We start from the raw sequence: 26,604 nt of genomic DNA, 5'->3' as shown, positions 1-26,604 counted from the left end.
GAGCTCCAATGATGTGTGCACAAACTGATTAATAATGATGGCGCCTTTTTCTTTTTTTAAAAACAGTTAAACAGTTCTTATTTTGTTCCTTTACTATCTACATAGTCAAAGTAAGAGTTATAAAGTGTAATCATTTAATCACATATGGTGTACTGTCTGTTATTTGGCGTGGTGGGGTACATCACACAGCATCCACACAAACTGGATTACAGAGTTTGTCAGGGCCGAAGGCTGCTCCCCCTAGACGGAAGCGAGCTGAGCGAGCCTGAGGCTTACCAGGGGACTACAATGATCCTGGACGAGCCCCCACATTGTAGCCCCCAGTAAGCCTGAAGGAGGAGACGATGGCGGTGCGACGCAGTGTGCACGGCCTCTCTGGTGATGAATATCTGTTATCTGTCAAGTAGGGTGCCGTGCACAATTCTGATTTGATGGAGGCAGACATGAGAGCATGGAGGAACATCTGGTGAAACTTCTGAAATGCCTGTTTCGCTACCGCTGCTACTGTGTGATCCGAAATCTCCGGAGGGCAAGGCCCCGAATCCTCGGCTTTGCTTGTTACTCGGCAGCCGGGGTGGGGTTGAAACGCTCGCCAGAGATGGTGCTCGGTGTCGGACGGCTGGTCGGAGGCTCGAAGTTTTCGGACGGACTCAAAGTTGGACTGTAGTCGGGTGCTTCCAGGGTGCTGCATCGGCAAGTTTGTGGCGCTGGAAACTCGTGACAGGGAGAGTTTCTCCCTTCTACCATCTGCATGAGATGATGAGTCTATTGGGACTTTGAGACTTTTTTTACCGTGCCCGTGGTCTGCTCTTATCAAATTACGGTATTGCCTTGCACTGTTGTAACTATATGTTATAATCGTGGTTTTGTCAGTTTTAGTCTTGGTCTGTCTTGTGTTTCTGTGATATCATAACGGAGGAACATTGTATCATTTTTTAATGCATGCATTTCAAAGTGACATTAAATGAGGACTGAGTGTCCTCATAATCTAATGTCCTGCAAACTCCGCCGACCCACGAATAGGACCACCCTCGGTGATCAACCAAACGCTCTACTCGAGTCTGTCCGTGTCTCCTCTCCTCACCGAAGACCCTGGGTTTCGGACTCTGGCTCGGGGTCCGTTCCGTCGCCCAGCTTACAGCATCACGTCTCCTCTTTCTGTCCCATCGCGCCTTCTCCCCAAAGCCCGCGAAAACAATAACTTACAGAAACACAAGAAAGAATAACATCTATCCCAATTGGTTAGCAAATGAATACAATTCTCATTATCAGTAATTATAGCCCAAACAAGCTGCTAGAGAGAGAACCACTGTCTCAACAGTTAACATCACAGAGAAGCCATTTTATTTTTAACATAACAAAGAAGCCATTTTATGGCTCTCCTGTGGTATAACAGCACAGAACACCATTAAACGCTTAGCATTAATCAGTTTGCTAAAATGAAACGCACAGGAAATTAAGCCTAAATGGCTCCAATACAGCCAATCTTTAAACACTCAGGGCTTAACATGTTGTACTTTAAATGCTGGTTATGTTATTTGTGTAAATACTTGAATTAAGGCTACTACTGCATAATTTAGAGTACTGAGCTCAACAATATCAGTTTAAACTCTCTTATTACTGTTCACCCGAAGTATTCAAAAATAATTAAGACCTTTTTTTCTTGCAGTATGGTGGAAAGGAAGTACTAGATGAAGGCATTGAGAAGGTCATGGAGCAAAACTTACGACCACAGGTGAGATTACCAGAAGTCAGTACATAGAGTAATAACACAAATTCCCTCCGTCAGACCACCCGAAACTTTACAGTAAGTATCTCTGGCATTGAAAATAAGACGGACAGGTGCATAGGGAACACCATGAGCTCCAGTTTTCCCTTAGGGCTGTTCACAGGGCTGATCAGGACACATTTCAGCTCGTTTCTGCATGACTGAACTATAGTCCTGCAGTCCCCACACATAGCAGCTGTGCAGAGAAGGGAGTGAGTGAGTGGGGAGAGCGTGGGGAGGTGTTTAACGTTCGTGGTGAAGTGGCTTCGAAGGCTGTTTTGGATGGGTTGAGATGCTGAAGATGAACTAACTCTTGATGCTGGAATGAGCCAGAAGGCTAAAGATGGTGTACGTGTGAGCTGATATAGAGGGCATAAGTGGAATGGATGTAGGCCCGTGTTCGTAAAGACTGGAACCTATGGTAAACCTCAGGAACAATGGATTTTTGGGTAGGTTTATAAGGGAAAAGACTGCTGGGTTGTCATGTGGATTGTGTGTGTAACTTCAGTGTCGTTGGGTTGTCTGTGTGGATTGTTTGTGTAACTTTAGTGTCGTTGGGTTGTCTGTATGGATTGTGTGTGTAAATTCAGTGTCGTTGGGTTATCTGTGTGTGTGTAACTTCAGTGTCGTTGGGCTGTCGTATGGATTGCGTGTGTAACTACAGTGTCGATGGGTTGTCTGGATTGTGTGTGTAACTTCAGTGTCGTTGCGTTAGTGTGTGTGTGTGTGTGTAACTTTAGTATCGTTGGGTTGTCTGTATGGAATGTGTGTGTAACTTCAGTGTCGTTGGGTTGTTGTATGGATTGTGTGTAACTTCAGTGTCAGGTTATCTGTGTGAGTGTGTGTAACTTCAGTGTCGTTGGGTTGTCTGTATGGATTGTGTGTGTAACTTCTGTGTCGTTGGGTTGTCGTATGGATTGTGTGTGTAACTTCAGTGTCAATGCGTTGTCTGTGTGGATTATGTGTGTAAATTCAGTGTCGTTGGGTTGTCGTATGGATTGTGTATGTAACTACAGTGTCGATGGGTTCTCTGTGTGTGTGTGTGTAACCACTGTCGGGTTGTCTGTGTGGATTGTTTGTGTAACTTTAGTGTCGTTGGGTTGTCTGTATGGATTGTGTGTGTAAATTCAGTGTCGTTGGGTTATCTGTGTGTGTGTAACTTCAGTGTCGGGCTGTCGTATGGATTGTGTGTGTAACTTCAGTGTCGTTGGGTTGTCTGGATTGTGTGTGTAACTTCAGTGTCGTTGCGTTATCTGTGTGTGTGTGTGTAACTTCAGTATCATTGGGTTGTCTGTATGGAATGTGTGTGTAACTTCAGTGTCGTTGCGTTATCTGTGTGTGTGTGTGTAACTTCAGTATCGTTGGGTTGTCTGTATGGAATGTGTGTGTAACTTCAGTGTCGTTGGGTTGTCGTATGGATTGTGTGTAACTTCAGTGTCGGGTTATCTGTGTGTGTGTAATGTCAGTATCGTTGGGTTGTCTGTGTGGATTGTGTGTGTAACTTCAGTGTCGTTGGGTTGTCTGTATGGATTATGTGTGTAACTTCTGTGTCGTTGGGTTGTCGTATGGATTGTGTATGTAACTACAGTGTCGATGGGTTCTCTGTATGTGTGTGTAACCAGTGTCGGGTTGTCTGTGTGGATTGTGTGTGTAACTTCAGTGTCGTTGGGTTGTCGTATAGATTGCGTGTGTAACTTCAGTGTCGTTGGGTGATCTGCGTGTGTGTGTAACTTCAGTGTCGTTGGGTTGTCTGTGTGTGTGTGTAACCAGTGTCGGGTTGTCTGTGTGGATTGTGTGTGTAACTTCAGTGTCGTTGGGTTGTCGTATAGATTGCGTGTGTAACTTCAGTGTCGTTGGGTGATCTGCGTGTGTGTGTAACTTCAGTGTCATTGGGTTGTCTGTGTGGATTGTGTGTGTAACTTCAGTGTGGATGGGTTGTCTGGATTGTGTGTGTAACTTCAGTGTCGATGGGTTATCTGTGTGTGTGTGCGTAACTTCAGTGTCATTGGGTTATCTGTGTGGATTATCTGTGTATCTTCATGTCGTTGGGTTGTCGTATGGATTATGTGTGTAACTTCAGTGTCGATGGGTTGTCGTATGGAATGTGTGTGTAACTTCAGTGTCGTTGGGTTTTCATGTGGAGTGTGTGTGTGTGTAACTTCAGTGTTGTTGGGTTGTTGTCTCAATTATGTGTGTGTGTGTAACTTCAGTGTCATTGGGTTGCCTGTATGGATTGTGTGTGTAACTTCAGTGTCGATCAGTTGTCTGTGTGGATTGTGTGTGTAACTTCAGTGTCGTTGGGTTGTATGGATTGTCTGTGTAACTTCAGTGTTGATGGGTTGTCTGTATGGATTTTGTATGTGTAACTTCAGTGTTGATGTGTTGTCTGTATGGATTGTGTGTGTGTAACTTCAGTATTGTTGGATTATCTGTTTGGATTGTGTGTGTAACTTCAGTGTTGTTGGGTTATCTGTTTGTGTGTGTGTAACTTCAGTGTCGATGGATTGTCTCTGTGTGTGTGTGTGTAACTTCAGTGTCATTGGGTTGTCTGTATAGATTGTGTGTGTAACTTCAGTGTCGATGGATAGTCTCGGTGTCTGTGTGTAACTTCAGTGTCGTTGGGTTGTCGTCTCAATTGTGTGTGTGTAACTTCAGTGTCATTGGGTTGTCTGTATGGATTGTGTGTGTAACTTCAGTGTTGGGTTATCTGTGTGTGTGTCTGTGTAACATCAGTGTCGATGGACTGTCTGTGTGTGTGCGTAACTTCAGTGTCATTGGGTTGTCTGTGTGGATTATCTGTGTATCTTCATGTCGTTGGGTTGTCGTATGGATTGTGTGTGTAACTTCAGTGTCGATGGGTTGTCGTATGGAATGTGTGTGTAACTTCAGTGTCGTTGGGTTGTCGTGTGGAGTGTGTGTGTAACTTCAGTGTCGTTGGGTTATCTGTATGGATTGTGTAACTTCAGTGTCGATGGGTTGTCTGTGTGGATTTTGTGTTTAACTTCAGTGTCGATGGGTTGTCCATGTGGATTGTGTGTGTAACTTCAGTGTCGTTGGGTTGTCTGTGTGGATTGTGTGTGGAACTTCAGTGTCGTTGGGTTGTCGTATGGATTGTGTGTGTAACAGTGTCGTTGGGTTGTCATATGGATTGTGTGTGTAACTTCAGTGTTAGGTAGTTGTATGGATTGTGTGTGTAACTTCTTTGTCGATGGGTTGTCTGTGTGGATTGTGTGTGTAACTTCAGTGTCGATGGATTGCCTGCATGGAATGTGTGTGTAACTTCAGTGTCGTTGCGTTATCTGTGTGTGTGTGTGTAACTTCAGTATCGTTGGGTTGTCTGTATGGAATGTGTGTGTAACTTCAGTGTCGTTGGGTTGTCGTATGGATTGTGTGTAACTTCAGTGTCGGGTTATCTGTGTGTGTGTAATGTCAGTATCGTTGGGTTGTCTGTGTGGATTGTGTGTGTAACTTCAGTGTCGTTGGGTTGTCTGTATGGATTATGTGTGTAACTTCTGTGTCGTTGGGTTGTCGTATGGATTGTGTATGTAACTACAGTGTCGATGGGTTCTCTGTATGTGTGTGTAACCAGTGTCGGGTTGTCTGTGTGGATTGTGTGTGTAACTTCAGTGTCGTTGGGTTGTCGTATAGATTGCGTGTGTAACTTCAGTGTCGTTGGGTGATCTGCGTGTGTGTGTAACTTCAGTGTCGTTGGGTTGTCTGTGTGTGTGTGTAACCAGTGTCGGGTTGTCTGTGTGGATTGTGTGTGTAACTTCAGTGTCGTTGGGTTGTCGTATAGATTGCGTGTGTAACTTCAGTGTCGTTGGGTGATCTGCGTGTGTGTGTAACTTCAGTGTCATTGGGTTGTCTGTGTGGATTGTGTGTGTAACTTCAGTGTGGATGGGTTGTCTGGATTGTGTGTGTAACTTCAGTGTCGATGGGTTATCTGTGTGTGTGTGCGTAACTTCAGTGTCATTGGGTTATCTGTGTGGATTATCTGTGTATCTTCATGTTGTTGGGTTGTCGTATGGATTATGTGTGTAACTTCAGTGTCGATGGGTTGTCGTATGGAATGTGTGTGTAACTTCAGTGTCGTTGGGTTTTCATGTGGAGTGTGTGTGTGTGTGTAACTTCAGTGTTGTTGGGTTGTTGTCTCAATTATGTGTGTGTGTGTAACTTCAGTGTCATTGGGTTGCCTGTATGGATTGTGTGTGTAACTTCAGTGTCGATCAGTTGTCTGTGTGGATTGTGTGTGTAACTTCAGTGTCGTTGGGTTGTATGGATTGTCTGTGTAACTTCAGTGTTGATGGGTTGTCTGTATGGATTTTGTATGTGTAACTTCAGTGTTGATGTGTTGTCTGTATGGATTGTGTGTGTGTAACTTCAGTATTGTTGGATTATCTGTTTGGATTGTGTGTGTAACTTCAGTGTTGTTGGGTTATCTGTTTGTGTGTGTGTAACTTCAGTGTCGATGGATTGTCTCTGTGTGTGTGTGTAACTTCAGTGTCATTGGGTTGTCTGTATAGATTGTGTGTGTAACTTCAGTGTCGATGGATAGTCTCGGTGTCTGTGTGTAACTTCAGTGTCGTTGGGTTGTCGTCTCAATTGTGTGTGTGTAACTTCAGTGTCATTGGGTTGTCTGTATGGATTGTGTGTGTAACTTCAGTGTTGGGTTATCTGTGTGTGTGTCTGTGTAACATCAGTGTCGATGGACTGTCTGTGTGTGTGCGTAACTTCAGTGTCATTGGGTTGTCTGTGTGGATTATCTGTGTATCTTCATGTCGTTGGGTTGTCGTATGGATTGTGTGTGTAACTTCAGTGTCGATGGGTTGTCGTATGGAATGTGTGTGTAACTTCAGTGTCGTTGGGTTGTCGTGTGGAGTGTGTGTGTAACTTCAGTGTCGTTGGGTTATCTGTATGGATTGTGTAACTTCAGTGTCGATGGGTTGTCTGTGTGGATTTTGTGTTTAACTTCAGTGTCGATGGGTTGTCCATGTGGATTGTGTGTGTAACTTCAGTGTCGTTGGGTTGTCTGTGTGGATTGTGTGTGGAACTTCAGTGTCGTTGGGTTGTCGTATGGATTGTGTGTGTAACAGTGTCGTTGGGTTGTCATATGGATTGTGTGTGTAACTTCAGTGTTAGGTAGTTGTATGGATTGTGTGTGTAACTTCTTTGTCGATGGGTTGTCTGTGTGGATTGTGTGTGTAACTTCAGTGTCGATGGATTGCCTGCATGGAATGTGTGTGTAACTTCAGTGTCGATATGTTATCTGTTAGGATTATGTGTGTAATTTCAGTGTCACTGGGTTGTCTGCGTGGATTGTGTGTGTAACTTCAGTGTCGTTCGGTTGTTGTATGAATTGTTTGTGTAACTTCACTGTCGTTGGGTTGTCGTATGGTTTGTGTGTGTAACTTCACTGTCGGGTTGTCGTATGCATTGTGTGTGTAACTTCATTGTCGTTGGGTTGTCTGGATTGTGTGTGTAACTTGAGTGTCGATGGGTTGTGTGTGTGTAACTTCTGTCTCGGGTTGTCTGTGTGTGTGTGTGTGTGTGTGTGTGTAACTTCGGTGTCGATGGGTTGTCTGTATGGAGCGTATGTGTGTAACTTCAGTGTCGGGTTGTCTGTATGGATTGTGTTTGTAACTTCAGTGTCGTTGGGTTGTCTGTGTGGATTGTGTGTGTAACTTCAGTGTCGATGGGTTGTCTGTGTGTGTATGTATGTGTAACTTCAGTTTTGATGTGTTGTCTATATTGATTGTGTGTAACTTCAGTGTCGATGGGTTGTCTGTGTGCGTAACTTCAGTGTCGTTGGGTTGTCTGTGTGTGTGTGTAACTTTAGTGTCATTGGGTTGTTTGTATGGAGTGTATGTATGTAACTTCAGTGTCATTGTGTTGTCAGATGGATATTGTGTGCATCTTCAGTGTCATTGGGTTGTCATATGGATTGTGTGTGTACCTTCAGTGTCGTTTGGTTGTCGTATGGTTTTGTGTGTAACTTCACTGTCGTTGGGTTTTCGTATGGATTGTGTGTGTAAATTCACTGTCGTTGAGTTGTCGTATGCATTATGTGTGTAACTTCAGTGTCGTTGGGTTGTCGTCTGGAATGTGTGTAACTTCAGTGTCGTTGGGTTGTTTGTATGTATTGTGTGTGTAACTTCACTGTCATTGGGTTGTCGTATGGATTGTGTGTGTAACTTCACTGTCATTGGGTTGTCATATGGATTGTGTGTGCAACTTCACTGTTGGGTTGTCGTATGGATTGTGTGTCTAACTTCTGTGTCGTTGGGTTGTCGTATGGATTGTGTGTCTAACTTCACTGTCGTTGGGTTGTCGTATGGAATGTGTTTAACTTCAGTGTCGTTGGGTTGTATGTATGGATTCTGTGTGTAACTTCACTGTTGGGTTGTCGTATGGATTGTGTGTTTAATTTCAGTGTTGTTGGGTTGTATTATGGATTGTGTGTCTACCTTCAGTGTCGTTGGGTTGTTCTGTGTGGATTGTGTGTGTAACTTCAGTGTCATCAGGTTTTCTCTGCAGTTTGTGTGTGTAACTTCAGTGTCGATGGGTTGTCTGTGTGTGTAACTTCAGTGTTGGGTTGTCTGTGTGTGTGTAACTTCAGTGTCATTGGGTTGTCTGTATGGAGTGTGTGTGTACCTTCAGTGTCATTGGGTTGACGTATGGATTGTGTGTGTACCTTCAGTGTCGTTTGGTTGTCGTATGGATTTGTGTGTAACTTCACTGTCGTTGGGTTTTCGTATAGATTGTGTGTGTAACTTCACTGTTGGGTTGTCTGTATGGACTGTGTGTGTAACTTCAGTGTCGATGTGTTTTCTCTGCGGCTTGTGTGTGTAACTTCAGTGTCGTTGGATTTCGTATGGATTGTGTGTGTAACTTCCGTGTCGATGGGTTGTCTGCTTGGAATGTGTGTGTAACTTCAGTGTCGTTCGGTTGTCATATGGATTGTGTGTGTATCTTCACTGTTGGGTTGTCTCTGTGGATTGTGTGTGTAACTTCACTGTCGTTGGGTTGTCGTATGGAATGTGTCTACCTTCAGTGTCGTTGGGTTGTTCTGTGTGGATTGTGTGTGTAACTTCAGTGTCATCAGGTTTTCTCTGCAGTTTGTGTGTGTAACTTCAGTGTCGATGCGTTGTCTGTATGGATTGTATGTGTAACTTGAGTGTCGATGGGTCATCTGTGTGGATTGTGTGTGTAACTTCAGTGTCAACGGGTTGTGTGTGTGTGTGTAACTTCAGTGTTGTTGGGTTGTCTGTATGGACTGTGTGTGTAACTTCAGTGTTGATGTGTTTTCCCTGCGGCTTGTGTGTGTAACTTCAGTGTCGTTGGGTTCTCGTATGGAGTGTGTGTGTACCTTCAGTGTCGTTTGGTTGTCGTATGGATTTGTGTGTAACTTCACTGTCGTTGGGTTTTCGTATAGATTGTGTGTGTAACTTCACTGTTGTTGGGTTGTCTGTATGGACTGTGTGTGTAACTTCAGTGTTGATGTGTTTTCCCTGCGGCTTGTGTGTGTAACTTCAGTGTCGTTGGGTTCTCGTATGGAATGTGTGTGTATCTTCAGTGTCGTTGGATTTCGTATGGATTGTGTGTGTAACTTCAGTGTCAATGGGTTGTCTGCTTGGAATGTGTGTGTGTAACTTCAGTGTTGTTCGGTTGTCATATGGATTGTGTGTGTATCTTCACTGTTGGGTTGTCTCTGTGGATTGTTGGTTTAACTTCAGGGTCGTTGGGTTGTCTGTGTGGATTGTGTGTGTAACTTCAGTGTCGACGTGGTGTGTGTGTGTAACTTCAGTGTCGTTGGGTCGTCTGTGTGTGTGTGTAACTTCAGTGTCATTGGGTTGTCTGTATGGAGTGTGTGTGTAACTTCAGTGTTGTTGTGTTGTCATATGGATATTGTCTGAACCTTCAGTGTCATTGGGTTGTAGTATGGGTTGTGTGTGTACCTTCAGTGTCATTTGGTTGCCATATGGATTTGTGTGTAACTTCACTGTAGTTGGGTTTTCGTATGGAGTGTGTGTGTGTGTAACTTCACTGTTGTTGGGTTGACTGTATGGTTTGTGTGTGTAACTTTAGTGTCGATGCGTTGTCTATATTGATTGTGTGTGTAACTTCAGTGTTGATGGTTTGTGTGGATTGTGTGTGTAACTTCAGTGTCGATGGGTTGTCTGTGTGTGTAACTTCAGTGTCGTTGGGTTGTTGTATGGATTGTGTGTGTAACTTCAGTGTTGTTAGGTAGTCGTATGGATTGTGTGTGTAACTTCTTTGTGGATGGGTTGTCTGTGTGGATTGTGTGTGTAACTTCAGTGTTGGGTTGTGGTATGGATTGTGTGTGTAACTTCAGTGTCGTTGGGTTGTCTGTGTTGAATGTGTGGGTAACTTCAGTGTCGATGTGTTGTCTGTGTGGATTATGTGTGTAATTTCAGTGTCACTGGGTTGTCTGCGTGGATTATGTGTGTAACTTCAGTGTCGTTCGGTTGTTGTCTGGATTGTGTGTGTAACTTCAGTGTCGATGGGTTGTGTGTGTGTAACTTCTGTGTCATTGGGTTGTGTGTGTGTGTGTGTGTAACTTCAGTATCGTTGGGTTGTCTGTATGGAATGTGTGTGTAACTTCAGTGTCGTTGGGTTGTCGTTTGGTGGTCCAGTGGGATGGAGGAACTGAGCGAAATACATGTTAGTAGGGAAGTGGTGTTAGGTAAATTGAAGGGATTGAAGGCAGATAAATCCCCAGGGCCAGATGGTCTGCATCCTAGAGTGCTTAAGGAAGTAGCCCAAGAAATAGTGGATGCATTAGTGATAATTTTTCAAAACTCGTTAGATTCTGGACTAGTTCCTGAGGGTTGGAGGGTGGCTAATGTAACTCCACTTTTTAAAAAAGGAGGGAGAGAGAAACCGGGGAATTATAGACCGGTTAGCCTAACGTCGGTGGTGGGGAAACTGCTGGAGTCAGTTATCAAGGATGTGATAACAGCACATTTGGAAAGCGGTGAAATGATCGGACAAAGTCAGCATGGATTTGTGAAAGGAAAATCATGTCTGACGAATCTCATAGAATTTTTTGAGGATGTAACTAGTAGAGTGGATAGGGGAGAACCAGTGGATGTGGTATATTTGGATTTTCAAAAGGCTTTTGACAAGGTCCCACACAGGAGATTAGTGTGCAAACTTAAAGCACACGGTATTGGGGGTATGGTATTGGTGTGGGTGGAGAATTGGTTAGCAGACAGGAAGCAAAGAGTGGGAATAAACGGGACCTTTTCAGAATGGCAGGCGGTGACTAGTGGGGTACCGCAAGGCTCAGTGCTGGGACCCCAGTTGTTTACAATATATATTAATGACTTGGATGAGGGAATTAAATACAGCATCTCCAAGTTTGCGGATGACATGAAGCTGGGTGGCAGTGTTAGCTGTGAGGAGGATGCTAAGAGGATGCAGGGTGACTTGGATAGGTTGGGTGAGGGGGCAAATTCATGGCAGATGCAATTTAATGTGGATAAATGTGAAGTTATCCACTTTGGTGGCAAAAATAGGAAAACAGATTATTATCTGAATGGTGGCCGATTAGGAAAAGGGGAGGTGCAATGAGACCTGGGTGTCATTATACACCAGTCATTGAAAGTGGGCATGCGGGTACAGCAGGCGGTGAAAAAGGCGAATGGTATGCTGGCATTTATAGCGAGAGGATTCGAGTACAGGAGCAGGGAGGTACTACTGCAGTTGTACAAGGCCCTGGTGAGACCACACCTGGAGTATTGTGTGCAGTTTTGGTCCCCTAATCTGAGGAAAGGCATCCTTGCCATAGAGGGAGTACAAAAAAGGTTCACCAGATTGATTCCTGGGATGGCAGGACTTTCATATGAAGAAAGACTGGATGAACTGGGCTTGTACTCGTTGGAATTTAGAAGATTGAGGGGGGATCTGATTGAAACGTATAAGATCCTAAAGGGATTGGACAGGCTAGATGCAGGAAGATTGTTCCTGATGTTGGGGAAGTCCAGAACGAGGGGCCACAGTTTGAGGATAGAGGGGAAGCCTTTTAGGACCGAGATTAGGAAAAACTTCTTCACACAGAGAGTGGTGAATCTATGGAATTCTCTGCCACAGGAAACAGTTGAGGCCAGTTCATTGGCTATATTTAAGAGGGAGTTAGATATGACCCTTGTGGCTATGGGGGTCAGGGGGTATGGAGGGAAGGCTGGGGCGGGGTTCTGAGTTGGAGGATCAACCATGATCATAATAAATGGCGGTGCAGGCTTGAAGGGCCGAATGGCCTACTCCTGCACCTATTTTCTACGTTTCTATGTTTCTATGTATGGATTGTGTGTAACTTCAGTGTCGGGTTATCTGTGTGTGTGTGTGTGTGTGTGTGTGTGTGTAACGTCAGTATCGTTGGGTTGTCTGTGTGGATTGTGTGTGTAACTTCAGTGTCGTTGGGTTGTCTGTATGAATTGTGTGTGTAACTTCAGTGTCGTTGGGTTGTCGTATGGATTCTGTGTGTAACTTCAGTGTCAATGCGTTGTCTGTGTGGATTATGTGTGTAAATTCAGTGTTGTTGGGTTGTCGTATGGATTGTGTATGTAACTAAAGTGTCGATGGGTTCTCTGTGTGTGTGTAACCAGTGTCGGGTTGTCTGTGTGGATTGTGTGTGTAACTTCAGTGTCGTTGGGTTGTCGTATAGATTGCGTATGTATCTTCAGTGTCGTTGGGTCGTCTGTGTGTGTGTGTAACTTCAGTGTCATTGGGTTGTCTGTATGGAGTGTGTATGTAACTTCAGTGTTGTTGTGTTGTCATATGGATATTGTCTGTACCTTCAGTGTCATTGGGTTGTAGTATGGGTTGTGTGTGTACCTTCAGTGTCATTTGGTTGCCATATGGATTTGTGTGTAACTTCACTGTCGTTGGGTTTTCGTATGGAGTGTGTGTGTAACTTTACTGTTGTTGGGTTGTCTGTATGTATTGTGTGTGTAACTTCAGTGTCGATGTGTTTTCTCTGTGGTTTGTGTGTGTGTTAGTTTAGTGTCGATGCGTTGTCTATATGGATTGTGTGTGTAACTTCAATGTCGATGGTTTGTGTGGATTGTGTGTGTAACTTCAGTGTCGATGGGTTGTGTGTGTGTGTGTAACTTCAGTGTCGTTGGGTTGTTGTATGGATTGTGTGTGTAACTTCAGTGTTGTTAGGTAGTCGTATGGATTGTGTGTGTAACTTCTTTGTCGATGGGTTGTCTGTGTGGATTGTGTGTGTAACTTCAGTGTTGTTGGGTTGTGGTATGGATTGTGTGTCTAACTTCAGTGTCGTTGGATTGTCGTATGGATTGTGTGTGTAACTTCAGTCTCGGGTTGTCTGTATGGACTGTGTGTAACTTCAGTGTCGATGGGTTGTGTGTGTGGATTGAGTGTGTAACTTCAGTGTCATTGGGTTGTCTGTATGGATTGTGTGTGTAATTTCAGTGTCGTTGGGTTGTCATATGGATTGTGTGTGTAACTTCGGTATCGGTTTATCTGTATGGGTTGTGTGTGTAACTTCAGTGTTGGGTTATCTGTGTGTGTGTGTGCGTAACTTCAGTGTCATTGGGTTGTCTGTGTGGATTATCTGTGTATCTTCATGTCGTTGGGTTATCGTATGGATTGTGTGTGTAACTTCAGTGTCGATGGGTTGTCGTATGGAATGTGTGTGTAACTTCAGTGTCATTGGGTTGTCGTGTGGAGTGTGTGTGTAACTTCAGTGTCGTTAGGTTATCTGTATAGATTGTGTAACTTCAGTGTCGATGGGTTGTCTGTGGATTTTGTGTTTAACTTCAGTGTCGGGTTGTCTGTGTGGATTGTGTGTGTAACTTCAGTGTCGTTGGGTTGTCTGTGTGGATTGCGTGTTGAACTTCAGTGTCGTTGGGTTGTTGTATGGATTGTGTGTGTAACTTCAGTGTTAGGTAGTTGTATGGATTGTGTGTGTAACTTCTTTGTCGATGGGTTGTCTGTGTGGATTGTGTGTGTAACTTCAGTGTCGATGGATTGTCTGCATGGAATGTGTGTGTAACTTCAGTGTCGATATATTGTCTGTTAGGATTATGTGTGTAATTTCAGTGTCACTGGGTTGTCTGCGTGGATTGTGTGTGTAACTTCAGTGTCTTTCGGGTGTTGTATGAATTGTATGTGTAACTTCATTGTCGATGGGTTGTCTGGATTGTGTGTGTAACTTGAGTGTCGATGGGTTGTGTGTGTGTAACTTCTGTCTCGTTGGGTTGTCTGTGTGTGTGTGTAACTTCGGTGTCGATGGGTTGTCTGTATGGAGTGTATGTGTGTAACTTCAGTGTCGGGTTGTCTGTATGGATTGTGTTTGTAATTTCAGTGTCGTTGGGTTGTCTGTGTGGATTGTGTGTGTAACTTCAGTGTCGTTGGGTTGTTCTATGGATTGTGTGTGTAACTTTAGTGTTAGTCGTATAGATTGTGTGTGTAACTTCTTTGTCGATGGGTTGTCTGTGTGGATTGTGTGTGTAACTTCAGTGTCAATTGATTGTCTGCATGGAATGTGTGTGTAACTTCAGTGTCGATATGTTGTCTGTTAGGATTATGTGTGTAATTTCAGTGTCACTGGGTTGTCTGCGTGGATTGTGTGTGTAACTTCAGTGTTGTTCGGTTGTTGTATGAATTGTTTGTGTAACTTCACTGTCGTTGGGTTGTCGTATGGATTGTGTGTGTAACTTCAGTGTCGATGGGTTGTCTGCTTGGAATGTGTGTGCAACTTCAGTGTCGTTCGGTTGTCATATGGATTGTGTGTGTATCTTCACTGTTGGGTTGTCTCTGTGGATTGTGGGTTTAACTTCAGGGTCGTTGGGTTGTCTGTGTGGATTGTGTGTGTAACTTCACTGTTGTTGGGTTGTCTGTATGGACTGTGTGTGTAACTTCAGTGTCGATGTGTTTTCTCTGCGGCTTGTGTGTGTAACTTCAGTGTCGTTGGGTTCTCGTATGGAGTGTGTGTGTATCTTCAGTGTCGTTGGATTTCGTATGGATTGTGTGTGTAACTTCAGTGTCGATGGGTTGTCTGCTTGGAATGTGTGTGTAACTTCAGTGTCGTTCGGTTGTCATATGGATTGTGTGTGTATCTTCACTGTTGGGTTGTCTCTGTGGATTGTGGGTTTAACTTCCGGGTCGTTGGGTTGTCTGTGTGGATTGTGTGTGTAACTTCACTGTCGTTGGGTTGTCGTATGGAATGTGTTTAACTTCAGTGTCATTGGGTTTTCTCTGCAGTTTGTGTGTGTAACTTCAGTGTCGATGCGTTGTCTGTATGGATTGTGTGTGTAACTTTAGTGTCGATGGGTCGTCTGTGTGGATTGTGTGTGTAACTTCAGTGTCGACGGGTTGTGTGTGTGTGTGTAACTTCAGTGTTGATGGGTTGTCTGTGTGTGTAACTTCAGTGTCGTTGGGTCGTCTGTGTGGATTGTGTGTGTAACTTCACTGTTGGGTTGTCTGTATGGACTGTGTGTGTAACTTCAGTGTCGATGTGTTTTCTCTGCGGCTTGTGTGTGTAACTTCAGTGTCGTTGGGTTCTCGTATGGAGTGTGTGTGTATCTTCAGTGTCGTTGGATTTCGTATGGATTGTGTGTGTAACTTCAGTGTCGATGGGTTGTCTGCTTGGAATGTGTGTGTAACTTCAGTGTCGTTCGGTTGTCATGTGGATTGTGTGTGTATCTTCACTGTTGGGTTGTCTCTGTGGATTGTGGGTTTAACTTCCGGGTCGTTGGGTTGTCTGTGTGGATTGTGTGTGTAACTTCACTGTCGTTGGGTTGTCGTATGGAATGTGTTTAACTTCAGTGTCGTTGGGTTTTCTCTGCAGTTTGTGTGTGTAACTTCAGTGTCGATGCGTTGTCTGTATGGATTGTGTGTGTAACTTTAGTGTCGATGGGTCGTCTGTGTGGATTGTGTGTGTAACTTCAGTGTCGACGGGTTGTGTGTGTGTGTAACTTCAGTGTTGATGGGTTGTCTGTGTGTGTAACTTCAGTGTCGTTGGGTCGTCTGTGTGTGTGTGTAACTTCAGTGTCATTGGGTTGTCTGTATGGAGTGTGTATGTAACTTCAGTGTTGTTGTGTTGTCATATGGATATTGTCTGTACCTTCAGTGTCATTGGGTTGTAGTATGGGTTGTGTGTGTACCTTCAGTGTCATTTGGTTGCCATATGGATTTGTGTGTAACTTCACTGTCGTTGGGTTTTTGTATGGAGTGTGTGTGTAACTTTACTGTTGTTGGGTTGTCTGTATGGATTGTGTGTGTAACTTCAGTGTCGATGTGTTTTCTCTGTGGTTTGTGTGTGTGTTAGTTTAGTGTCGATGAGTTGTCTATATGGATTGTGTGTGTAACTTCAATGTCGATGGTTTGTTTGTGTGGATTGTGTGTGTAACTTCAGTGTCGATGGGTTGTGTGTGTGTGTGTAACTTCAGTGTCGTTGGGTTGTTGTATGGATTGTGTGTGTAACTTCAGTGTTAGGTAGTCGTATGGATTGTATGTGTAACTTCTTTGTCGATGGGTTGTCTGTGTGGATTGTGTGTGTAACTTCAGTGTTGTTGGGTTGTCTGTGTGGATTATCTGTGTATCTTCATGTCGTTGGGTTGTCGTATGGATTGTGTGTGTAACTTCAGTGTCGATGGGTTGTCGTATGGAATGTGTGTGTAACTTCAGTGTCGTTGGGTTGTCGTGTGGAGTGTGTGTGTAACTTCAGTGTCGTTAGGTTATCTGTATAGATTGTGTAACTTCAGTGTCGATGGGTTGTCTGTGGATTTTGTGTTTAACTTCAGTGTCGGGTTGTCTGTGTGGATTGTGTGTGTAACTTCAGTGTCGTTGGGTTGTCTGTGTGGATTGCATGTTGAACTTCAGTGTCGTTGGGTTGTCGTATGGATTGTGTGTGTAACTTCAGTGTTAGGTAGTTCTATGGATTGTGTGTGTAACTTCTTTGTCGATGGGTTGTCTGTGTGGATTGTGTGTGTAACTTCAGTGTCGATGGATTGTCTGCATGGAATGTGTGTGTAACTTCAGTGTCGATATATTGTCTGTTAGGATTATGTGTGTAATTTCAGTGTCACTGGGTTGTCTGCGTGGATTGTGTGTGTAACTTCAGTGTCTTTCGGTTGTTGTATGAATTGTATGTGTAACTTCATTGTCGATGGGTTGTCTGGATTGTGTGTGTAACTTGAGTGTCGATGGGTTGTGTGTGTGTAACTCCTGTCTCGTTGGGTTGTCTGTGTGTGTGTGTAACTTCGGTGTCGATGGGTTGTCTGTATGGAGTGTATGTGTGTAACTTCAGTGTCGGGTTGTCTGTATGGATTGTGTGTGTAACTTCAGTGTCGTTGGGTTGTCATATGGATTGTGTGTGTAACTTTAGTGTTAGGTAGTCGTATAGATTGTGTGTAACTTCTTTGTCGATGGGTTGTCTGTGTGGATTGTGTGTGTAACTTCAGTGTCGATATGTTGTCTGTTAGGATTATGTGTGTAATTTCAGTGTCACTGGGTTGTCTGCGTGGATTGTGTGTGTAACTTCAGTGTTGTTCGGTTGTTGTATGATATAGTTGGGATCACAGAGACATGGCTCCAGGGTGACCAGGGATGGGAGCTCAACGTTCAGGGATATTCAATATTCAGGAGGGATAGACACGAAGGAAGGGGAGGTGGGGTGGCGTTGCTGGTTAAAAAAGAGATTAACGCAATAGAAAGGAAGGACATAAGCCGGGAAGATGTGGAATCGATATGGGTAGAGCTGCGTAACACTAAGGGGCAGAAGACGCTGGTGGGAGTTGTGTACAGGCCACCTAACAGTAGTAGTGAGGTCGGAGATGGTATTAAACAGGAAATTAGAAATGTGTGCAATAAAGGAACAGCAGTTATAATGGGTGACTTCAATCTACATGTAGACTGGGTGAACCAAATTGGTAAAGGTGCTGAGGAAGAGGATTTCTTGGAATGTATGCGGGATGGTTTTTTGAACCAACATGTCGAGGAACCGACTAGAGAGCAGGCTATTCTGGACTGGGTTTTGAGCAATGAGGAAGGGTTAATTAGCGATCTTGTCGTGAGAGGCCCCTTGGGTAAGAGTGACCATAATATGGTGGAATTCTTCATTAACATGGAGAGTGACGTAGTTAATTCAGAAACAAAGGTTCTGAACTTAAAGAGGGGTAACTTTGAAGGTATGAGACATGAATTAGCTAAGATAGACTGGCAAATGACACTTCAAGGATTGACGGTGGATATGCAATGGCAGGCATTTAAAGGTTGCATGGATGAACTACAACAATTGTTCATCCCAGTTTGGCAAAAGAATAAATCAAGGAAGGTAGTGCACCCGTGGCTGACAAGAGAAATTAGGGATAGTATCAATTCCAAAGAAGTAGCATGCAAATTAGCCAGAGAAAGTGGCTCACCTGAGGACTGGGAGAAATTCAGAGTTCAGCAGAGGAGGACAAAGGGCTTAATTAGGAAGGGGAAAAAAGATTATGAGAGAAAACTGGCAGAGAACATAAAAACGGACTGTAAAAGCTTTTATAGATATGTAAAAAGGAAAAGACTGATAAAGACAAATGTAGGTCCCCTGCAAACAGAAACAGGTGAATTGATTATGGGGAGCAAGGACATGGCAGACCAATTGAATAATTACTTTGGTTCTGTCTTCACTAAGGAGGACATAAATAATCTTCCAGAAATAGTAAGGGACAGAGGGTCCAGTGAGATGGAGGAACTGAGCGAAATACATGTTAGTAGGGAAGTGGTGTTAGGTAAATTGAAGGGATTGAAGGCAGATAAATCCCCAGGGCCAGATGGTCTGCATCCCAGAGTGCTTAAGGAAGTGGCCCAAGAAATAGTGGATGCATTAGTGATAATTTTTCAAAACTCGTTAGATTCTGGACTAGTTCCTGAGGATTGGAGGGTGGCTAATGTAACCCCACTTTTTAAAAAAGGAGGGAGAGAGAAACCGGGGAATTATAGGCCGGTTAGCCTAACGTCGGTGGTGGGGAAACTGCTGGAGTCAGTTATCAAGGATGTGATAACAGCACATTTGGAAAGCGGTGAAATGATCGGACAAAGTCAGCATGGATTTGTGAAAGGAAAATCATGTCTGACGAATCTCATAGAATTTTTTGAGGATGTAACTAGTAGAGTGGATAGGGGAGAACCAGTGGATGTGGTATATTTGGATTTTCAAAAGGCTTTTGACAAGGTCCCACATAGGAGATTAGTGTGCAAACTTAAAGCACACGGTATTGGGGGTAAGGTATTGGTGTGGGTGGAGAATTGGTTAGCAGACAGGAAGCAAAGAGTGGGAATAAACGGGACCTTTTCAGAATGGCAGGCGGTGACTAGTGGGGTACCGCAAGGCTCAGTGCTGGGACCCCAGTTGTTTACAATATATATTAATGACTTGGATGAGGGAATTAAATGCAGCATCTCCAAGTTTGCGGATGACACGAAGCTGGGTGGCAGTGTTAGCAGTGAGGAGGATGCTAAGAGGATGCAGGGTGACTTGGATAGGTTGGGTGAGTGGGCAAACTCATGGCAGATGCAATTTAATGTGGATAAATGTGAAGTTATCCACTTTGGTGGCAAAAATAGGAAAACAGATTATTATCTGAATGGTGGCCGATTAGGAAAAGGGGAGGTGCAACGAGACCTGGGTGTCATTATACACCAGTCATTGAAAGTGGGCATGCAGGTACAGCAGGCGGTGAAAAAGGCGAACGGTATGCTGGCATTTATAGCGAGAGGATTCGAGTACAGGAGCAGGGAGGTACTACTGCAGTTGTACAAGGCCTTGGTGAGACCACACCTGGAGTATTGTGTGCAGTTTTGGTCCCCTAATCTGAGGAAAGACATCTTTGCCATAGAGGGAGTACAAAGAAGGTTCACCAGATTGATTCCTGGGATGGCAGGTCTTTCATATGAAGAAAGACTGGATGAACTGGGCTTGTACTCGTTGGAATTTAGAAGATTGAGGGGGGATCTGATTGAAACGTATAAGATCCTAAAGGGATTGGACAGGCTAGATGCAGGAAGATTGTTCCCGATGTTGGGGAGGTCTAGAACGAGGGGTCACAGTTTGAGGATAGAGGGGAAGCCTTTTAGGACCGAGGTTAGGAAAAACTTCTTCACACAGAGAGTGGTGAATCTGTGGAATTCTCTGCCACAGCAAACTGTTGAGGCCAGTTCATTAGCTATGTTTAAAAGGAAGTTAGATATGGCCCTTGTGGCTACAGGGGTCAGGGGGTATGGAGGGAAGGCTGGGTTCTGAGTTGGATGATCAGCCATGATCATAATAAATGGCGGTGCAGGCTCGAAGGGCCGAATGGCCTACTCCTGCACCTATTTTCTATGTTTCTATGAATTGTTTGTGTAACTTCACTGTCGTTGGGTTGTCGTATGGATTGTGTGTGTAACTTCAGTGTCGATGGGTTGTCTGCTTGGAATGTGTGTGCAACTTCAGTGTCGTTCGGTTGTCATATGGATTGTGTGTGTATCTTCACTGTTGGGTTGTCTCTGTGGATTGTGGGTTTAACTTCAGGGTCGTTGGGTTGTCTGTGTGGATTGTGTGTGTAACTTCACTGTTGTTGGGTTGTCTGTATGGACTGTGTGTGTAACTTCAGTGTCGATGTGTTTTCTCTGCGGCTTGTGTGTGTAACTTCAGTGTCGTTGGGTTCTCGTATGGAGTGTGCGTGTATCTTCAGTGTCGTTGGATTTCGTATGGATTGTGTGTGTAACTTCAGTGTCGATGGGTTGTCTGCTTGGAATGTGTGTGTAACTTCAGTGTCGTTCGGTTGTCATATGGATTGTGTGTGTATCTTCACTGTTGGGTTGTCTCTGTGGATTGTGGGTTTAACTTCCGGGTCGTTGGGTTGTCTGTGTGGATTGTGTGTGTAACTTCACTGTCGTTGGGTTGTCGTATGGAATGTGTTTAACTTCAGTGTCGTTGGGTTTTCTCTGCAGTTTGTGTGTGTAACTTCAGTGTCGATGCGTTGTCTGTATGGATTGTGTGTGTAACTTTAGTGTCGATGGGTCGTCTGTGTGGATTGTGTGTGTAACTTCAGTGTCGACGGGTTGTGTGTGTGTGTAACTTCAGTGTTGATGGGTTGTCTGTGTGTGTAACTTCAGTGTCGTTGGGTCGTCTGTGTGTGTGTGTAACTTCACTGTTGTTGGGTTGTCTGTATGGACTGTGTGTGTAACTTCAGTGTTGTTAGGTAGTCGTATGGATTGTGTGTGTAACTTCTTTGTCGATGGGTTGTCTGTGTGGATTGTGTGTGTAACTTCAGTGTTGTTGGGTTGTGGTATGGATTGTGTGTCTAACTTCAGTGTCGTTGGATTGTCGTATGGATTGTGTGTGTAACTTCAGTGTCGGGTTGTCTATGGACTGTGTGTAACTTCAGTGTCGATGGGTTGTGTGTGTGGATTGTGTGTGTAACTTCAGTGTCGTTGGGTTGTCTGTGTGGATTGTGTGTGTAACTTCAGTGTCGTTGGGTTGTCATATGGATTGTGTGTGTAACTTTAGTGTTAGGTAGTCGTATGGATTGTGTGTGTAACTTCTTTGTCGATGGGTTGTCTGTGTGGATTGTGTGTGTAACTTCAGTGTCAATTGATTGTCTGCATGGAATGTGTGTGTAACTTCAGTGTCGATATGTTGTCTGTTAGGATTATGTGTGTAATTTCAGTGTCACTGGGTTGTCTGCGTGGATTGTGTGTGTAACTTCAGTGTTGTTCGGTTGTTGTATGAATTGTTTGTGTAACTTCACTGTCGTTGGGTTGTCGTATGGATTGTGTGTGTAACTTCAGTGTCGATGGGTTATCTGCTTGGAATGTGTGTGCAACTTCAGTGTCGTTCGGTTGTCATATGGATTGTGTGTGTATCTTCACTGTTGGGTTGTCTCTGTGGATTGTGGGTTTAACTTCAGGGTCGTTGGGTTGTCTGTGTGGATTGTGTGTGTAACTTCACTGTTGTTGGGTTGTCTGTATGGACTGTGTGGGTAACTTCAGTGTCGATGTGTTTTCTCTGCGGCTTGTGTGTGTAACTTCAGTGTCGTTGGGTTCTCGTATGGAGTGTGTGTGTATCTTCAGTGTCGTTGGATTTCGTATGGATTGTGTGTGTAACTTCAGTGTCGATGGGTTGTCTGCTTGGAATGTGTGTGTAACTTCAGTGTCGTTCGGTTGTCATATGGATTGTGTGTGTATCTTCACTGTTGGGTTGTCTCTGTGGATTGTGGGTTTAACTTCCGGGTCGTTGGGTTGTCTGTGTGGATTGTGTGTGTAACTTCACTGTCGTTGGGTTGTCGTATGGAATGTGTTTAACTTCAGTGTCGTTGGGTTTTCTCTGCAGTTTGTGTGTGTAACTTCAGTGTCGATGGGTTGTCTGCTTGGAATGTGTGTGTAACTTCAGTGTCGTTCGGTTGTCATATGGATTGTGTGTGTATCTTCACTGTTGGGTTGTCTCTGTGGATTGTGGGTTTAACTTCCGGGTCGTTGGGTTGTCTGTGTGGATTGTGTGTGTAACTTCACTGTCGTTGGGTTGTCGTATGGAATGTGTGTAACTTCACTGTCGTTGGGTTTTCGTATGGAGTGTGTGTGTAACTTTACTGTTGGTTTGTCTGTATGGATTGTGTGTGTAACTTCAGTGTCGATGTGTTTTCTCTGTGGTTTGTGTGTGTGTTAGTTTAGTGTCGATGCGTTGTCTATATGGATTGTGTGTGTAACTTCAATGTCGATGGTTTGTTTGTGTGGATTGTGTGTGTAACTTCAGTGTCGATGGGTTGTGTGTGTGTGTGTAACTTCAGTGTCGTTGGGTTGTTGTATGGATTGTGTGTGTAACTTCTTTGTCGATGGGTTGTCTGTGTGGATTGTGTGTGTAACTTCAGTGTTGTTGGGTTGTCTGTGTGGATTATCTGTGTATCTTCATGTCGTTGGGTTGTCGTATGGATTGTGTGTGTAACTTCAGTGTCGATGGGTTGTCGTATGGAATGTGTGTGTAACTTCAGTGTCGTTGGGTTGTCGTGTGGAGTGTGTGTGTAACTTCAGTGTTAGGTAGTTGTATGGATTGTGTGTGTAACTTCTTTGTCGATGGGTTGTCTGTGTGGATTGTGTGTGTAACTTCAGTGTCGATGGATTGTCTGCATGGAATGTGTGTGTAACTTCAGTGTCGATATATTGTCTGTTAGGATTATGTGTGTAATTTCAGTGTCACTGGGTTGTCTGCGTGGATTGTGTGTGTAACTTCAGTGTCTTTCGGTTGTTGTATGAATTGTATGTGTAACTTCATTGTCGATGGGTTGTCTGGATTGTGTGTGTAACTTGAGTGTCGATGGGTTGTGTGTGTGTAACTCCTGTCTCGTTGGGTTGTCTGTGTGTGTGTGTAACTTCGGTGTCGATGGGTTGTCTGTATGGAGTGTATGTGTGTAACTTCAGTGTCGGGTTGTCTGTATGGATTGTGTGTGTAACTTCAGTGTCGTTGGGTTGTCATATGGATTGTGTGTGTAACTTTAGTGTTAGGTAGTCGTATAGATTGTGTGTAACTTCTTTGTCGATGGGTTGTCTGTGTGGATTGTGTGTGTAACTTCAGTGTCGATATGTTGTCTGTTAGGATTATGTGTGTAATTTCAGTGTCACTGGGTTGTCTGCGTGGATTGTGTGTGTAACTTCAGTGTTGTTCGGTTGTTGTATGATATAGTTGGGATCACAGAGACATGGCTCCAGGGTGACCAGGGATGGGAGCTCAACGTTCAGGGATATTCAATATTCAGGAGGGATAGACACGAAGGAAGGGGAGGTGGGGTGGCGTTGCTGGTTAAAAAAGAGATTAACGCAATAGAAAGGAAGGACATAAGCCGGGAAGATGTGGAATCGATATGGGTAGAGCTGCGTAACACTAAGGGGCAGAAGACGCTGGTGGGAGTTGTGTACAGGCCACCTAACAGTAGTAGTGAGGTCGGAGATGGTATTAAACAGGAAATTAGAAATGTGTGCAATAAAGGAACAGCAGTTATAATGGGTGACTTCAATCTACATGTAGACTGGGTGAACCAAATTGGTAAAGGTGCTGAGGAAGAGGATTTCTTGGAATGTATGCGGGATGGTTTTTTGAACCAACATGTCGAGGAACCGACTAGAGAGCAGGCTATTCTGGACTGGGTTTTGAGCAATGAGGAAGGGTTAATTAGCGATCTTGTCGTGAGAGGCCCCTTGGGTAAGAGTGACCATAATATGGTGGAATTCTTCATTAACATGGAGAGTGACGTAGTTAATTCAGAAACAAAGGTTCTGAACTTAAAGAGGGGTAACTTTGAAGGTATGAGACATGAATTAGCTAAGATAGACTGGCAAATGACACTTCAAGGATTGACGGTGGATATGCAATGGCAGGCATTTAAAGGTTGCATGGATGAACTACAACAATTGTTCATCCCAGTTTGGCAAAAGAATAAATCAAGGAAGGTAGTGCACCCGTGGCTGACAAGAGAAATTAGGGATAGTATCAATTCCAAAGAAGTAGCATGCAAATTAGCCAGAGAAAGTGGCTCACCTGAGGACTGGGAGAAATTCAGAGTTCAGCAGAGGAGGACAAAGGGCTTAATTAGGAAGGGGAAAAAAGATTATGAGAGAAAACTGGCAGAGAACATAAAAACGGACTGTAAAAGCTTTTATAGATATGTAAAAAGGAAAAGACTGATAAAGACAAATGTAGGTCCCCTGCAAACAGAAACAGGTGAATTGATTATGGGGAGCAAGGACATGGCAGACCAATTGAATAATTACTTTGGTTCTGTCTTCACTAAGGAGGACATAAATAATCTTCCAGAAATAGTAAGGGACAGAGGGTCCAGTGAGATGGAGGAACTGAGCGAAATACATGTTAGTAGGGAAGTGGTGTTAGGTAAATTGAAGGGATTGAAGGCAGATAAATCCCCAGGGCCAGATGGTCTGCATCCCAGAGTGCTTAAGGAAGTGGCCCAAGAAATAGTGGATGCATTAGTGATAATTTTTCAAAACTCGTTAGATTCTGGACTAGTTCCTGAGGATTGGAGGGTGGCTAATGTAACCCCACTTTTTAAAAAAGGAGGGAGAGAGAAACCGGGGAATTATAGGCCGGTTAGCCTAACGTCGGTGGTGGGGAAACTGCTGGAGTCAGTTATCAAGGATGTGATAACAGCACATTTGGAAAGCGGTGAAATGATCGGACAAAGTCAGCATGGATTTGTGAAAGGAAAATCATGTCTGACGAATCTCATAGAATTTTTTGAGGATGTAACTAGTAGAGTGGATAGGGGAGAACCAGTGGATGTGGTATATTTGGATTTTCAAAAGGCTTTTGACAAGGTCCCACATAGGAGATTAGTGTGCAAACTTAAAGCACACGGTATTGGGGGTAAGGTATTGGTGTGGGTGGAGAATTGGTTAGCAGACAGGAAGCAAAGAGTGGGAATAAACGGGACCTTTTCAGAATGGCAGGCGGTGACTAGTGGGGTACCGCAAGGCTCAGTGCTGGGACCCCAGTTGTTTACAATATATATTAATGACTTGGATGAGGGAATTAAATGCAGCATCTCCAAGTTTGCGGATGACACGAAGCTGGGTGGCAGTGTTAGCAGTGAGGAGGATGCTAAGAGGATGCAGGGTGACTTGGATAGGTTGGGTGAGTGGGCAAACTCATGGCAGATGCAATTTAATGTGGATAAATGTGAAGTTATCCACTTTGGTGGCAAAAATAGGAAAACAGATTATTATCTGAATGGTGGCCGATTAGGAAAAGGGGAGGTGCAACGAGACCTGGGTGTCATTATACACCAGTCATTGAAAGTGGGCATGCAGGTACAGCAGGCGGTGAAAAAGGCGAACGGTATGCTGGCATTTATAGCGAGAGGATTCGAGTACAGGAGCAGGGAGGTACTACTGCAGTTGTACAAGGCCTTGGTGAGACCACACCTGGAGTATTGTGTGCAGTTTTGGTCCCCTAATCTGAGGAAAGACATCTTTGCCATAGAGGGAGTACAAAGAAGGTTCACCAGATTGATTCCTGGGATGGCAGGTCTTTCATATGAAGAAAGACTGGATGAACTGGGCTTGTACTCGTTGGAATTTAGAAGATTGAGGGGGGATCTGATTGAAACGTATAAGATCCTAAAGGGATTGGACAGGCTAGATGCAGGAAGATTGTTCCCGATGTTGGGGAGGTCTAGAACGAGGGGTCACAGTTTGAGGATAGAGGGGAAGCCTTTTAGGACCGAGGTTAGGAAAAACTTCTTCACACAGAGAGTGGTGAATCTGTGGAATTCTCTGCCACAGCAAACTGTTGAGGCCAGTTCATTAGCTATGTTTAAAAGGAAGTTAGATATGGCCCTTGTGGCTACAGGGGTCAGGGGGTATGGAGGGAAGGCTGGGTTCTGAGTTGGATGATCAGCCATGATCATAATAAATGGCGGTGCAGGCTCGAAGGGCCGAATGGCCTACTCCTGCACCTATTTTCTATGTTTCTATGAATTGTTTGTGTAACTTCACTGTCGTTGGGTTGTCGTATGGATTGTGTGTGTAACTTCAGTGTCGATGGGTTGTCTGCTTGGAATGTGTGTGCAACTTCAGTGTCGTTCGGTTGTCATATGGATTGTGTGTGTATCTTCACTGTTGGGTTGTCTCTGTGGATTGTGGGTTTAACTTCAGGGTCGTTGGGTTGTCTGTGTGGATTGTGTGTGTAACTTCACTGTTGTTGGGTTGTCTGTATGGACTGTGTGTGTAACTTCAGTGTCGATGTGTTTTCTCTGCGGCTTGTGTGTGTAACTTCAGTGTCGTTGGGTTCTCGTATGGAGTGTGCGTGTATCTTC

General features: G+C 44.1%; 1 protein-coding gene across 4 annotated transcripts in view; it reads left to right on the top strand.

Moving 5' to 3' along the window:
• si:ch211-250n8.1 (uncharacterized) overlaps nt 1-26,604 on the top strand; it is a 222,392-nt gene that overhangs the window by 129,589 nt on the left and 66,199 nt on the right. For all 4 annotated transcript variants that reach the window (XM_063030892.1, XM_063030891.1, XM_063030893.1 and 1 more), the window contains one exon: nt 1,670-1,735. In XM_063030892.1, the coding sequence (XP_062886962.1) occupies nt 1,670-1,735 (66 nt within the window). The remainder of the gene's footprint in view (nt 1-1,669; nt 1,736-26,604) is intronic.

This window comes from Mobula hypostoma, chromosome 22 (assembly GCF_963921235.1).
Source record: "Mobula hypostoma chromosome 22, sMobHyp1.1, whole genome shotgun sequence".
Classification (NCBI taxonomy): Eukaryota; Metazoa; Chordata; class Chondrichthyes; order Myliobatiformes; family Myliobatidae; genus Mobula; species Mobula hypostoma.
The sequence above is the reverse complement of the archived record's forward strand: the minus strand, read 5'-3'. Positions and strand labels throughout refer to the sequence as shown.